General features: G+C 39.0%; 1 protein-coding gene across 2 annotated transcripts in view; it reads left to right on the forward strand.

Moving 5' to 3' along the window:
* SLC35F1 (solute carrier family 35 member F1) overlaps positions 1-16,674 on the forward strand; it is a 430,621-nt gene that overhangs the window by 94,629 nt on the left and 319,318 nt on the right. Inside the window, exon 1 of one of the 2 annotated variants that reach the window (XM_077162753.1) lies at positions 749-1,058. The exons of the other annotated variant lie outside the window; for it this stretch is intronic. Within the exon in view, the coding sequence (XP_077018868.1) occupies positions 1,054-1,058 (5 nt within the window). The 5' untranslated portion in view covers positions 749-1,053. Of the gene's footprint in view, positions 1-748; positions 1,059-16,674 lie in introns of those variants that run through there. 2 annotated transcript variants of the gene reach the window in all.

Here is a 16,674-nt window from a genome sequence, read left to right on the forward strand (position 1 = left end):
TGCGATACGTTTTACCTTTTAATAAACTTAGCATTTCATTCCTCTTTCACCTGAACTTGGAGTGATCACAGGAGACAGCATATAAGATAATAAATAACTAGAAGTAAGAAAACAAACTCATTGAAAGAAAAGGCTCTTTTGGATATAGCAGCTGGAAGGATCAGCAAGCTTTTGTCCCATGTTTTCTGGAGCTTTGTCCTGATTTGGAAATATGGGCTGAGATAAAGTGCTTCATGTGCCAGCCCATTGCTTTTGATGGATCCTGCTGCTTCTGTCCTTGTTTATACTTACTAGCTTGCTAAGTGGCTCCTGACAAATCATTTAACCTCCTAGAAATGAAAATAAGCTCCAGTTTGCTTTCTGTAACTCAGTGAGTATGGTGAGATACTGCGGGAGCTCTGAATTTGGAGATATGTGCAGTTTTATAGGTGTTATTACTTTTACATATCATTCATTAATAACATGTTCATCAGCCAAAATGGAAATTAGTGATAAGCACTCCCTTTTGATACAAAATCTTTTATGTTATTCACAGTAGTAGCTGCTAGTTTCACAAGCAGCATCTTTTGCCAAAACGAGTCTTCCTTGGAAGTTGCATGGAATTTGTATATATGCATTTTTTTTTTCTTTTTGAGCAATTTGCTCATTAGTGTAGCAGTAATCATGAAAATAGGTCAGAGCCCTCTAAGGGTTGAGTTCTTAGGTCTCCCCTAGAGAACAGAACTTAAATATTAATAACATCACTGGGAAAACACGGCAGCTATTTCCCTGTTTTCTGCAGCTCAATGAAGAGTTGTTCAGTGGGACCCTAGTGCTCTTCCCTTATGAATGGACGTGATTGTGAGGAAACCATCTCCTACTAAGGCAAGACGTGACACCAAACAAAGGCTTGTTTTTAGCCTGATGTGATGAGCTCACTGCAGTGCCCATGTGGGGACTTTGAAGCTCATCCGGGGGCCAGCTTTCAGTGTATATGACATTCTTGGGGGCTCTAGGGAGACCACGCAGCAGGCCTTTAAACACTGATCTGCAGTGTATGAATTGCAAGGTCAGATGAGGTAAGATGTAATTTCTATTTAGCATGAATTTCCCTCAGAGGAGACTTGTTTTCTTCACCCTAAATAAAGGGAAAACACATATTTTCAATCAAGGAGAAAAAACAAATCAGTAAAGGCTTTTAAAAAGTTAATTTAAATAATTATTTCCCGGGGTGGATGTATCTGTAAATTTAAAAAAGTGCGTTTCTCCTTTTCTATACTTACCACACTCGTTGTTGAGGAGAAATCCAACCAGGAATCCAGGTATGACACAGCCTGTCAAATTGTAAGAACCTCACAAAATCTGTTTTTGATACATACAATGTCTTAAAACCACTTTGAATTGATGAAATAGATTGTTTTTTCATCCCATAGTTGTAGCGTATTGGCTATATGACAAATCCACCAAATTTGTTTGTGCATCACAATGAAATCAAATGGCATTCGTTTTTCTACTTACATAGATAATTTCCTGCCACTATATATATGTTGTGTGCATAAATAGTTAATTAGGCACCAAAATACTCACTAGTGGGTGTTATGAGAATTCAAAACAAGAGGAATTTACAGTCTAGACTTATAAGAAAAAAAATACTGCAGAATAATTTAAGAATGCTACTGCTATATAGTGGGAAAAATAACAGCCTTTGAGTCAAACAGGTTTGTATCAACATTTCTTAACTGAGTTATGTTAGGCAAGTTAGCCAACTTCTGAATTTCATTTACCTCATTGGTAAAGGAGAATAATCAGGACAAAATGAGTTGTATATAAAACACATTTTTATATATATCATGAACACTTAAACATGTGACAGACTATTCTGAAGATTCCAAAAGGTGTGCTGTACTTCGAGGGTGCACAGGATTCCGAGAAGGGCATGCATTTTGCAGGTTGGAGTGGTTTGGGCAGAATTCTTCATGGGAATGCATCTGATGCTCATAATGACTTGTGAGAAATGGTGGGCCCCAAACTGATGAGAAATCTACAGACGATACTGGGATTATTAACCATGGTAGCATTTTGAAAATAAGAAAGGGAAAACATAGATTTAACTGGGAATAAATGTGGATATTCAATTTTTGAAACCCAAACTCATAGTCACAACTTTTCATGTAATTATCTGTTCTAATTTGCTAGCTGCCTGAGTGCGATATACCAGAAATGGAATGGGTTTTAAAAAGGGGAATTTAATAAGTTGCTAGTTTACACTTCTAAGGCTGAGAAAGTGTCCCAATTAAAATGAGTCTATAGAAATGTCCAATTTAAGATATCCGGGGAAAGATACCTTGGTTCAAGAAGGCCGATGACACTCAGCATTTCTCTCTCAGCTGGAAGGGCACATGGTGAACATGGTGACGTCTGCTGGCTTTCTCAGGGCTTTACAAAAAGGACTCTCTCCAAAATGTTTCCTCTTTTAAAGAATTCCAGTTAGCAACTCCACCTTCAATGGGTGGAGATACACCTCCATGGAAATCATCTAATTGAAGGTTACCACCCACAATTGGGTGGCTCATATCTCCATGGGAACATTCAAAATGCTCCCACCCAGGATTAAAGGGCATGGCTTTTCTGGGGTCCACCACAGATTCAAACCAGCACATTATCTTAAAGTTTTAATTGGCTATCTTCTTGGAATAGGGTGGTCAAGACAAGAAGCAGAGGTGGGTTTCTCATGGGGCTGAGGTTTTTGAGGATTCTGGGAATAGAATTTTGATGTAAATTGAAATCTAAAGGCAAAAGCTGCACATCTCTTTCTCAGAGAGAGTCATAGAGATGCTGAATCTGAAGGAAGCAGACGTAGGTATGTAGTTATTGGTCACAGAGCAAGTGTTCAGAGTCAAAGACACCTAATTAAAAACCGAGTGAGAAAAAACTAGAAGGCACCTTGGATGCTGTGCTGGTTTGAAGCTCCTATGTGCCCCATACTAGCTATGTCCAATCTTGTGAGGCCAGCCATGTTTCTTTTAATTCTGATTCAGTCCAACTTTGATTGGATTGTTTCCACAAAGATGTGACACACCCAGTTGTGGGTGCAACATGCTGATTAGATTACTTTGTGGAGACACTGCTTAATTGTGGGTGTGACTTTTTGATTGATGGTGATGTCGCTCCGCCCATTTAAGGTGTGCATTGATTAGTTTACTCAAGTCCTTTAAAAAGGGAAGCATTTTGGAAAGAGCTCAGAGAGCCAGCATGACCCAGAGGTTTGGAGATGCAGAAAAACAATGCCCCTCGAGGAAGCTGTTTGAAATCTAAAGCCAGAGACCCCAGCAGATGCCAGTTACATGCCAGTTACATGCCTTCCTAACTACAGAGATGTCCTGGACCAATCGGCCTTTCTTGAGTCAAACTACCTTTCCCTGGATGCCTTAGTTTGGACGTTTTTATGGCCTTGAAATTGTAAACTTGCAATGTAAAAAATTGCCTTTTCAAATACTGTCCCATTTCTGGTATATTGCATCCCCACAGTTTTACCAACTAATACAGATGCCTTAATACTAGTTGTCCTCTGAGACTGGCCTGTACTGTCTGGCAGGTATATGATCATTAGGTAAATCAGGCTGACTTGAAGAGCCAAGAGCAGGATGGACACCTGTGTAGAAATTCCTGTTTCCACACTGGAGGAATTTCATGTCCTGGCTGGTCACTAGGCTGACTTTCCACTTTGCCTCCCCTTCCCCCCACTCCTTTTCATCCATTCTGTTAACCAGCTGAGCTATGGTTCCCTGTGTTCTCTCAAGACAGTTTCCTAAACTCAAGTCTTTGTATCTGACTTCAGTCTTCAAGGACCAGCCCAAATGAAAAGTTCCCTTTCCTAGCAGAAAATAATCAAATCATGCCTACAAATTCTTACAAGGAAACACACACTCACACACACTTCTGTTTTAGACAAAATAATCCTTAAGGGCAAGGACTACATTCAACATAGTTCCTCAGATGGAGCGGGTGCTTCTCTTAGGACCCTGAACAGCTTAGAAACCCAATCACTATTTGCTATATAACTCAGCGTGTGTCCTCTTTTAAGGTGATTTACAAAATTAATCTAATGCTCTAGAGTTGGGAATGCTTCTTTACAAGGAAACCCTTATCAAATATAAATGATCACTCTGCTTTTGGAGCTCTCACCGACTTCCAGAAAATGCACCTCTCAGTGGGTTTTGTCTCTGTAGAATTCAGCTCTCCTGATGTTTCCCACACCTGGATCTTGGAGTCAGTTTGCTGTATTTTATAGGAGTCCTTCTCTGATCCCCGTATTAATGTTTTCTCTCATGAAATGTTTCTAAATCAGCCCCAGAGGGTCAAGTAGAACCTGAAGTCCCCTGTGTTTTGAGTAAGTACTTTTGCAGCTATAACTGGCACCACTCATGATTCTTTTGTGTAATTTCAAACTTGGAGTCATCAACATGCTGAATATCTGCTGTTCTTTGCAGAATGCAGGGGGAAAAATCATTCATCATATAGTATTGTTTTCTACAGAAATAGTAATTTAAGAAAAGATTAAAAATCTGAACTCTGTAAGCCGTTTATACATTTTTAAAAGTTATTTTGTCTAGCCTAGTTCATCAGCAAGGACAGGGAAAAGTAGTATGATTTATGCCCTATTCTTTTTAAAATGAATAGAATTCATTTCTTAAATCAACATATTAGGGTTTAACTGCAAATATTCTTTGTTCAAGGACTTTTTTTTTTTTTTTTAACATGGGCAGACACCAGGAATCGAACCCGGGTCCTCGGGCATGGCAGGCAAGCATTCTTATCTGCTGAGCCACCGTGGCCCACCCAGGACTTTGATTTTTATAGAAGAACTTTGGTTCCTACCTAGCTATTGTGTGGAAATGATTCTGTAGAATCTATGCCTTCACCATGTCTGGTTGTTAATATTTGCTTAATGCTTGAATTCATCGGTATTGAATTCTCTCCTGGTGTCCTTGGTTTTTCTCATCTAAGAAAGTTTTTTTGGCATATAATAGCACTTTTGAGGTTAAAAAGCATGGCTTCTACTGAACATTTTCAAAGTGAAAAGGCTCCAAGCCATTCTGTGTCTTGGAGGGGAAAACCTTACTCAGAATTCTGCTAACCACCATCACCATCAACCAAAAATTCTCTCAACCACAAAACTCTTCTTCTTGTATTAAAATTTCAGGCTTTTTTTCTTTTAACTTGAGGCTACCTCAAGAGATCAAGGAAATTCCAGCTGACGTGGTGTGCTAGTTTGCTAGCTGCCAGAATGCAACACACCAGAGATGGATTGGATTTCAGTAAAAGGGGATTTATTTCGTTAGTTCTTCAGAGTAAGGGCAGCTAACTCTCAACTGAAGTTCTTTCTTACATGGGAAGGCATCGGGCAATCTCTGCTGGCCTTCTCTCCAGGCCTCTGCATTCCAACAACTTTTCCCAGGATGATTCCTTTCTGCATCTCCAAAGGCCTGGGCTGAGCTGCGAGTGCTGAGATGAGGTACGCTGAGCTGCTTGGGCTGTGCTACATTGTGCTCTCATTTAAGCACCAGCCAATTAAATCAGACATCATTCATTGCAGCATTCATTCACGCCTCCTAGCTGACTGCAGATGTAATCAGCAACAGGTGAGGTTCATGTGCCATTGGCTCATGTCCACAGCAATAGAAATAGGCACCTTCACCTAGCCAAGTTGACATCTGAATCTAACTATCACACGTGGTTTCAGAATCCTTGTGATAAACCCTGGGAGCAAACTTGATCCATCATCACTTCTCCGGAGAATAGGATCCTACCAAGGAGTTTTCTGGAAAAGTAACAACTGCTTCAAGAGCTAACCCAAGAAAGGGAGAATAGGCCCAGGTGTTCTTTCCCAGTTTGACTCATTCTAGAACTGACTTAAATCTGAGATGGTCTGATTGGTGTCTCTTGTAGACAGCAACTACATGCAATAGCTACGTTAGAACTGATCCTAGAAACTTCCTTGAGCCTGGGTGAAACCATAGCAAGGTGAGGTCTGGGTTGTGGAAATAAGGGCCAAGCAAGTCCAGAGTGGACTTGGGCTTTGTATTGGTGTTAAATTTCCTAGGAAAGGAATGACACATGATTTTGTCTTCTTTTTTTGGGGAGGGGGGCAGGGAGCAAGAATGGGTGGGAGTCACATTGTGTTGTCCTAGGCAAGCCAGGCAAGGAATGTAGCTTCTCATAAGAGACATCTCGACAATGCTTAGTATCAACTGTGTTATCAACCAATGAAATCCCCTGGAACTCACAGTAGAATCATCAGCTCTTGGGTCACCATTCTTCAGTTTCTGCTAACTGAGATATTCAGTGGGTAGCAAAACTCACCGTGAACTAGAGAGTCCTCTTCTAAATAATAGCAACTTGGCAGCTGCATGAGCTTGTACTAATTATGTTTCTGTCACTCAACTGTGGTAATCTTCTGTGGCTTTTGTATAAAATATCTCCAGGGTATTATTTCTGCATACTTATGTAAGCTCTGCTCATTAAATAAAGTGCTTGAAGTTAAGTTCCCTTTTAATTTCATTTCCTAACATCATCATAATAAGAGAGGGACTGGACTGTAGTGAACCCTTTTTGTAGAATAGTTAGTAGCAACTTGATAGAAGATCATTTTTTAAAATGCTTAAAGAAGTCAATGGGTCTTATCATTACTTTACATTTTGTTTTAAAAATTCTCCAGCAGTAGCCCAAAGTGACATAGAAACATTCATCTGGTGCCTCCTAAGTAGTCATTATAGGAATCTGGGTTCTTGAAGTGGAAGGAACATTAGACTTGTAATCAAAGGATGTGCTTTATCTCTACCATTTAGTAGCTGTGTAAGTTCCTCCATTTCTTTTAGTATTTAAAAATGAGCATAATAATTCCCACCATTCAGTTATTATGCAATTAAATGACTGATTCCTTTACATATGGCCCAAACTCTTAGTCAGTTGGTAAATTATACATATCTTTATTGTTGTTGTTGTTATTAATGTCAAGCCTCTTTAGATAGGGATAATAAAAAATATTTTTAAAATATTTATTCTAGAAACATGTATACAACTTAAAACTTCCTTCTTTTAACCACATTCAAATATATAATTCAGGGCTGTTAATTATGTTCAAAGGATCATTTACTTCTTAGGATAAATTGAAACCAAACATTAGAAATAGCATCAAAATTAATACCCTAGCATATGTTTGATCTCTGTCTTTTTCAAGTGTTATTTTAGTCTAACATCCTGCTTACTATTCTTTTCTAGATAGGGATATTTTAAACATGACTTTCTATGTTGGCTGAGGGTTTTGTGCTTTGGAATCTAGACATAAGATTTTACAGAGACCTTTGACTGTTTCTCTTAATAAGAATAATGATAGTGAACAATACTATGTAGGAAAATCATATCAAATAAATCCCATGATTTGCTACTGACCCTGTTGGGGTTCACTGATAGCGTGTGGTTAATTGGGCCCATTGCAGCTGTAGGGTGTCCAAATTTGAATTGTTGAGCCACACCCTTGCACATTCCTGGATTCACTGACCTTTTCTGGTTCTTTCTAAACTTGGGCAGTTTAAAGGATGCTCTCATTTACATATTGTGACAGAGAGTTCCAGTTTGCTTTGTCAAAGTAGTACTTTTGTGAGGACTCTTAACAGTAGTTCTTAAAATCGTTAAAACAATTTCAACACTTTAAGTTGAATGTGTCAATTCAAACAAGTGTAGTGGAATTGCTACCTCTATATACTTTTTGCTTACCCTGAAAGACAATTGTTTGAAACTTCTGCAAGTGTAAACGTATAGCATGGTTTCTATAGTATGAAACTTTCTATGTTCTGGTACTCCCTAGCACTGGATTTCAACAAATAATAGTTTTGGTATTAGAACAAATATATTGAAATATGTGACATACTTGGTATTTTACATTGTCAATAGTGCTTTACTTTGTCAATACATTTTGTATCATATGTATATGTATTTTATATAGCAAATAAATAAACGTTTACCTGACATTTTCAGTGCCAAATTATGCAATATTTTTGTGATGTGGCCTTTTGTATCTTCTGTATAAGTTTGTATAAAGAATAATAAGCTGTTAATATAGAAACTGATGGTTGAAGCAGGTTAAAGGACTTTTTTTTTTTTACCGTGCATAGCTATGTTCCTTTTGCATAATTAGAAGATACTTAGCATCCAAAATGCAGTGAAACTTTCTTGTAGAAATATTATGAATTGGAGAAGAGTGAAGAGAGAGAGAAACTTCTAAAAATTTAATATTGTTTTTTAGTTTCTAGGCACAAATGACCATCATATACATCTTTTCAGTAGCTTCATAGTTCCTGTTTCAGATTATATATAGCACAGAATAAGATATTCTAAATACTGTGTCCTCATCCATTTAAGTCCCCTATTTCAGACTGAAACCCCTGAGTGATGCTAGTGGAAAAATATAGATCTATTTTTATGTAAGAGCTGTACGGTGATGATATTGTTCAATTCCATTGCTGTTTGTCTTCAGTGAAAAGTCATTTTAACAAAACCCTCATCATATTTGTCTTGTGCCCTTTATCGTGATGGATCTGATTCACCATAATGAATAGTTTTTTTTTTTTTCCAGTGAATGGTGTTCTTAAAAGTGTTAGACAAATGCCACAGCATTTGAAACAATTTCAGAAGTGACTTGTGGCACGTTTAAAGATTCAGTGAAAACAGACATGATATTTTTCTCTCCTTTTTACCCATATCAGTTCTTTTCAGTGTTCCCTTTCCAGTTCCCTTTCTCAGAGACATCATGTTTGGGAAATATAATGCTGCACTTATTATATAGAACTCAAACTGAACACTAACCGCCTTCTACAGGTTACGCAGGTTGTGTGGTATCTGTCTATAACCTACTAGTTTGCAGGTTAGACTCTTCTGATTCTAATCTTGTTAGGATATGGTGTGTGCCCACCACCAAAGAGTGTGGTAGATTGGGAAGTTAAGGACAATGATCACAAAGGAAACATTGGGACAAGAAGTATTTGACTGGAGTGAAGAGGTCATGTTTATAATAAATGTAAGGGAAGACCAGAAGAAAGGGTTTGGTCTGGATTCGAGACTTGAAGGGATTATTGAATTCACAAATGTTACATCTGAAAGGTTCAACCCTCTTAGAGCAGAGATGCAGAAACTGAAATCATTCATTTGGGTTCATACAACCACTTAGGTCAGAGTGAGGATTAGTAGCATGTCTCTGATTTAAGGTCCAGAACTTTATGGAAGAAGTAGGAATTGAGCTGATCCTAGAGGATAAATTTGTAGATGGCAACGGATAGTTGGAGGAGTGTTCATGACTGGCCAATAGCAGGGAAATAGGATTGTGTGCTTTCAATGTAGCTAAGAAAATTTGACTGTGGGATGAGAAGGGTATATGTAATGGAATACTGAGAAATAAGTTTGGATAGATTTGGAGGGAGAAATTATGGGCTGAGGGGGCTTGAAAGTGAAATAGAATGTATCAGTTTGATGAAATGGAAAACAAAGAATTATTTTAGATATTTTCTGTAATACATGTGGGAAAGATAGAAAGAAGTTTGTTAAGAATATTGATCTGAATGCTATACTTAAAATTTTGGGAGGTCATAAGACCAGAGTCTGGAGACTAACCAAGGAATTACTGCTGAATTCACTAGGGACTTATAGTGAGGAGAAGGGTGGCACCTGAGAGTGAGGAGAAAGGACAAATCAGAGAGATCTTTTGAAATATGCAGTGATGGGATTTTAGAGAAGTTGAATATGGAGGATAAAATAGAAGTAAGAGTCAAAAGTAATTCATAGTGTCCTAGCCTGGGACGCTGTAAGTTGCACACTGAAAAGGGAAAACGTTTGTGGAAACTGGTGAGCAAGTGCTATTCTGATAGAGCACGAGGTCCATTTGATATGCAGAATTATACCTTATTTGCTAAGGGTGGTGGTCAGTATCTGGGATAACCTAATACAGAGATCATGCCTTCATTTATGTCCCCATAGAACTCTACACACATGGCTACCTGTTGTTGCACAACAAACATAGTGACAAAACAAAAACAACTGTATTTGCTCATCATTTTGGGGGTCAACAGTTTGAGTTGCTAAGCAATTTTTCTGCCAGTTGCTCTTGAGGTCACTCATCTGGCTGCAGTCATTTGGTGACTCGGCTATGGTTAGATGATCTGAGATGGTCTTTCCCATGCCTGGTGGTGGTGCTGTTGGTGCTAGTTATAATCTGGGCTGGGCCTCTCTGTCCAAGGTGAGAGAGACAGGCAGAGAGCGTGAGCGAGCACTGCCGCATCAGGGGCCTGCAGGCCTGAGGTCACAACTCCCACAAAATCACTTTGCCACAAGTGTCTTTGTCAAAGCAAGTCACAGTTCTCACCCGGAATTAAGGAGGGAAAGAAATAAACTCCATCTCTTGATGGAAGGATTGCTAAAGTTGCATTGTAAAGGAGTGTACATACAGGGATGGGAGGTGTTTGTGGCCTTTTTTTTTTTTCATTATGTCAAAGAAGAAGATTAGATTTTCAGTATACTTTATGACACAGCATGAAGATGGATTTGGTGATTGGGAAGAAAATTTTAGACTGGAAACTTGGGACTAATTAGGAAGCGTAATTCAATAAATTAATTACGGGTGTACTAATTAAAGCATTGGCCAAGAGGATTGACAAATGTGAACAGATTCGATGACATTTTAAGATGGCAAAACTGAAGAACCAATTTGATGTGGTGGAGGGTCAAGAATAACTAATAAGTTTTTGGTTTGGATGATGTGACCATTAATTTTATGGGTCAACTTGGCTAGGTTATGGTATCAGTTGTTTGGTCAAACACTGGCCGAGTTGTTACTGTGGAGCTATTTTGTAGATGGGGTTAACATCTAGGAGCAGTTGACTTTAAGTAAAGGGGATTACCCTTAAGGTTGTGGATGGGCCTCATCTAGTTAGTTGGAGAACTTAGAAGGAGAATTGCGGGTTTCGAGGGTCACAAGGAATTCTCCCCGGAGACTCCACCCTCCTCCCCTACATACACACACACACTCCACCCCCGTCTCCCTACAGACTCAGATTAAGACTTCAACATCACTCTCCTGGGGATTTCCAGCTTCTGCTCTGTCACATGAAATTAATCACATGAACGAATTCCTTATAATTAATCCCTTAATGGTCACATAGATCCTCTTGGCTCTATTTCTCTGGAGAACCCTGACTAATACAGAGGGCCAGGAGGAAAGTGATAACATTCACTCAAGTGAAAAATACTGGATGAGGAGCAGACTTGGATAGGAAAGTGAGGACTGCTGTTTGGGTAGTGTTGAGTCTGAGAGCCCTGTATGACATCCATGAAGAAAAAGGCAAATCTCTCACCTGAGAATGGGAGGGAAGATAATGGGGTTTAGGGAAACTGGTGTCATTGGGAATAGAGGAGACAGCTGACTAGGAAACAGTTTTGTGGACAGTCTAGAGCCCATGGCTAGACATTCTAGAAAATGGGAATCATGGACGTGGATGGCTCAAGACTTCGGAGTAGGGCAGATTTTTTCCAGTAATTCTCAGCCACCCACATATAGGCACAGAGAATGCAGTAGATCAGTCATGACATTTAGTAGGTGCTCAGGGAATTTCTTTGCTGAATGTAAGGAAAAGAAGTGTAGGTGGAGATTTGTGATGGTCAAAACAAGACATCTTAAACAGCAGTGGGCAAATCCAGCCACATAATTTGGTGGACACAGTGCAAAATAAAAATGTGAGACCCTTTGTTCAGAAATTATTTTGACATTCAAGATGGCCACAGTAAAACATTAAACCAAGCTGTGGGTCCTTCTGATGCAGCTTCATTGGTCTCAAGCCCACGAATTTGTCCCTGGCAATGAGGGAATAATTTGGAGGTTAAGGAGAATATGATCACTGGGAAAAAATTTGAACATTTTTTTTGAATGTCTTTTTCCTTCATGGTTCTCTTTTGTCAGAGATATAAATAACTAAGGTAATAAAAATGATGGATGCTAGGGAAGTGGTGGGCAGTGAAGGAATTTGGTGGTGTGATATATTTAAGGACTGCCCCCCAATATTCATCTGTGTCAGTTTAATTGGAACTACTAGTCTCTGGCTCAAGTCCTACATCACAGTTCTGCTCTGTGATGGCTGTGGTGAGTTTTCAAACAGTGTTATTATCAAGATTATCATCTTAAACTTTCTTTTCTTAAAATCACCTGTTTTCTTACAAAGGTATGTTGCTTTCCTCTTCATCTGTTTCCTTCCTTTTGAATCTATCTGTATGCTACTTCTTTTTGCTACTTTAGCTTATTGAACAATATTTCTAGAGTCAAGGCAACAAGAAACACATTTTGAAATCAAAGTTGAGTTAGGTATGCTGGTCCCAGTGAATCATATCTTTTGCAGCACAGTTTCTATCATGGAGACATAAGCTCTCATCTTTATTTCTATTCATTTCAAAAGCAATCTACATTTGAGTGGCTATGCAGTTATTGGGGAATCAAGCTTACCATATTTATTTGAAAGGCAAATGTGCAAAAAAAATTATACACAGATTTTAGAATTCTGTAGCTCCAAAGAATTTAGAAATGAATGCAAGTTATAATCTTTTCATTTTATTAGTGAGAGATATCTAAGACCCAGAGTTGTGGTTTGCTCCAGGTTAGTTAGCTGGACAGAGATGAGTATCACACCAGGGGCTCGTTCCCCCAGCATATGGATCTGCTGTTATTCCCCGTCCTAAAAATCAACCAACTAAACAAAAAGCGGTCTGTTCCCAGTTCTTTTTTACTACACTAATTTTGGCATAGATACAATTCATGCAAAAAGATAATTATTCTTTTATTCTAGCAATGGAAGATGATTTTATCACTATCGAATTTCTTTCCAACTTATTTTGGAAGGATGGTTTTGAAAATTAAGCACATTAAAGCCTTTTTATACTAATAGATAAATATACTGTCCCTTTAATTGGGAGGGGTAATGACAGAAGAGAAATCATTCATCTCTTCAATTATTCATTGTGGATAAGGTTGACCACAGAGTGAATTTTTATACATAGCCATACATATTTCAAAGGTTTTCAAGTATAAAATTGCATTACCTCTTTATGAATATAAGGTAAAGGAAATCACATGCAATAATAATGGCAATATTCTAAATTATGTATTTAAAGATAACAATCTTAGAATAAATATTAAAAATATCAGTGTAGTTGTATTCTGAATTCTAGCTCAAGTTTTACTACAGGAGTAGAGTTGAGGAGAATGAAAATATGTTTGGGGATGTATTTCTATTTAGGCTGAATCTCACATGATGTAGCTGAAATCTTGATTGCCTAGAACAATTTTGGGTTTCAGGATAACTATTTACATTTGAACTTTGTGTATTTTTGAAATAAACTTTTTATTTTGAAACAGTTTTAGATTTACAGAAAAAAATTGCAAAGATAGGACAGAGTTCCCAAATACCTCATACCCAGTTTCCCCTATTATTAACATTTTATATTAGTTTAGTGCATTTGTCACAATTATTGAATCACTAATTATACTTTATATTAATTATTCAGATTAAGAATTTAGTTTTTAAATTATTAATCTGTTTTACCTTAATGTACTTTTTCTGTTTCAGGATCCCATCTAGGGGACCACATTCCATTTAGTAGTCGTGCCTACTTAGGCTCCTCTGACAGTTTCTCAGATTTCCTAGTTTTTTATGACCTTGACAGTTTTGAGAAATACTCGTCAGGTATCATGTAAAATGTCCCTCAATTGGGATTTGTCTGATATTTTCGCTCATGATAAAATTGGAGTTACATGTTTGGGGGAGGAAAAGTGCCTTTCTCCTGACATTATCTCATAGGTATGTACTATCAACACATCTTATCATCATTGATGTTAACCAAACTTTTATCACCTGGCTGATAAAAGTGTGTTGGGTATCTCCACTAATTACCCTCCCCCTTTTCCTTTACTTTTTGCACCTTTTGGAAGGAAGTCACTATGCATAGACCACATTTTCACTTAAGGAGTGGGGAGTTACAGTCCACCTCTTTGAGAGTAGAGTAGCTACATAAATTATTTGGAATTCTCCTCCATAGGAGATTTGTCTATTCTCCCCTATTTATTTATTCAATCCTATATTTAAATCAGTATGGACTCATGAATATTTATTTGATACCTTGGGTTATAATCCCATACTAACTTCATTTATTCTGTTGTTCAGATTGTTCCACCTTTGCGAGCTCTTTGAGTTGAATTTGCCAATATTTTACCTGATAGTTGCAAAACAAATATGTTCCACTATTAACAGGCATCAGGCTATGGCTTATATTTCTAAACATGGGTGTATGAACTAGACCTTGAGGAATGGAAAGGTTTTGGATGTGATTAGGTGGGAGGATGGCATGGGGGTAGTAAATGTTTTCTCTTCTTGACCTTCTTAGTGAGGTAGGTAAAGAAGTCATCCAGGGTGGCCTCTTGAGGCAAAGGTCCTTGGCACCTCCATGAACCCCAACAACTGCTTTGCCTCTATTCTTGAACACTCCATTCTTAGTCATGGGTTGGACTGCCTCTGATTTGGTCAGTGAGAACACACTGGCCTATGGTTCCACATCTTATGTTCCAAAACTTCTGATGAGCTTCCATAAATCCAGCACTGGTAGTTCCTATCTCCTGGGGCAAACCTTTTGGGCATGCAGGCCATCTAGCCCAACCAGACAATCCAATGCAGCTTGCAAAGTCTCCCTGTGAGGCCACTGTTCTTTCTTCAGGGATCCCAGTAGGTGGTAAGGGAAGGACCAGGCCTACATCATTGCCTTCAGCCCTCCCTGTGTCTTCCATGGATGACTACAGTGAACAGTGGTGGGAAGAGCTGCTTGGCATCTCCTCCAGAGCAGTGATGGCCAAGGCCTCATCCCTCAGCAGGCTCAGGCAGGCCAGTCCCAGGAGCCTGAGTGGGGCCTAACTGCTCAACCTGATGAATCTGTTCTCAGAGGGACCTAGATCTTAGTGTTGCTTGCAGGGAGCTTGGCTCTGACCCCATGGAGGATCACAGTGGTGATTCCAACACTCCAGGACTCAGGTCCTTTCCCTGGCTCCTCAAAAGCTATTATAGAATTGTTCATACTTGCCCCTTTCAGCTCCTAGTTGAAGACAGCACCTACCCATTGTGGTGCATTTCAGACCAATCTCAGGTCTGACAATGCTTAGTTGTCCAGGTATCCTATGGTTTCAGTCACCAGTTTCTACCCAAGTGTGTTTTTTGTTCAAATTAGCTGTTTTTGTTGCATGGGAACTGGCTTCTTGTTCTTTCTGATGCAAAAATCTCACCAGATATTGGGGATTCTTGAATGGGATTGACCAGGGAATCCAACCCATGGGGGGTTTGTTTTCTTGGACTGGGTAGAGGAGGAGGTAGGTAGATGGAGGGCTGGTGGGAGGGACTGGGCCTGGGGTGAGGACAAGGAACTGAGATTGGTTTGGGCTGAGTGTGGGGGTACAAGGATGGAAGTTAATATGTGGGGTGAAAGGTGGTGGGGAGAGGGAGCTCAATTCATTCCTTTCTGTCACTCAAGTATGCCATTGCATTGATCTGTCCATTCATTAGTTGTTAGACATTTGGTTGTTTCCATTCTTTGGTGATTATAGAAAAGCTGCTCTAAACCTGTACAGGTCTTTGAGCAGATGTATTTTCATTTGTCTCTGTCAAATACCTAGTGTGGTAAATACCTAACTGTGTTCTGTGGCAGTAAGCTGCCAAACTGCCAATGCAACACCCTTTTGCATTCCCACCAGCAGTGTTAAGAATTTCAGATCTTCCACATTGTTACTAGTGCAGAGGAGACTTGACCAGAATGGTTTCTGCTCTGACCTATTCTGGAAAAGCAAAGCATGATTTTGTGTGGCTTTGGATAAACAAGTAGAAGCCAAGTAGAGTATCCTGCACACTGGCTAGGGCTGTAGGAAAAAGGGAGAGAATTGCTGAGGCATATTCTGGAGTTTGGGGAGCAATAGATAAAGAGTACAGAGGTCTTTGGGGTTGGGGAGAAGGGGAAGAAGAGTTAAAAAACAATGACTATCCCCCATATTTATGGGTTTCATACCAAGCAATCAAATATGAATTTATTGGAAGTCTTAGCTATTTTACACTTGAAGCTCTCTTCATATCTGTATTTTGAGAAACAGTCTGCTATCTTTAATAACAGGGTCATTCCACATCCCTGCCCACTCTTGGAAAACAGATGTCCTCTAAGTAGGTCTTAACATATTTTCTACAATAGCATGTGTAATATCCAAGTCATTGGGATTTATTTTTAAATAAAATGAAATTAGAAGTGAGAATTAAGATCTTTTTGAGGCAGGAGTGATTTGGAATAACCTTGTTCCCTAAGTATTTGTGGTGAATGAAACTGTGTACCCCAGTTTGGACGTGTTCTTGGTCTTGGTTCTCATTCTGATGGGAATGGAATCTCTTCAGGATGTTACTTCAGTTAATATGGCAGAGCTGACTCAGGTTGGGCTTCACTCTGAATTGCTGAACTCCTTTATAAGCAGAGTGAAAGCTAGATGTAGAGAAAGAAAGCCATGGGAAGAAGCTGGAAGTCAACAGACCGGAGGAGGAAAAAGTAGAAGACATGGCCATGTGATAGAAAAGCCAAGTACCT

Source organism: Tamandua tetradactyla, chromosome 5 (assembly GCF_023851605.1).
Source record: "Tamandua tetradactyla isolate mTamTet1 chromosome 5, mTamTet1.pri, whole genome shotgun sequence".
Lineage (NCBI taxonomy): Eukaryota > Metazoa > Chordata > Mammalia > Pilosa > Myrmecophagidae > Tamandua > Tamandua tetradactyla.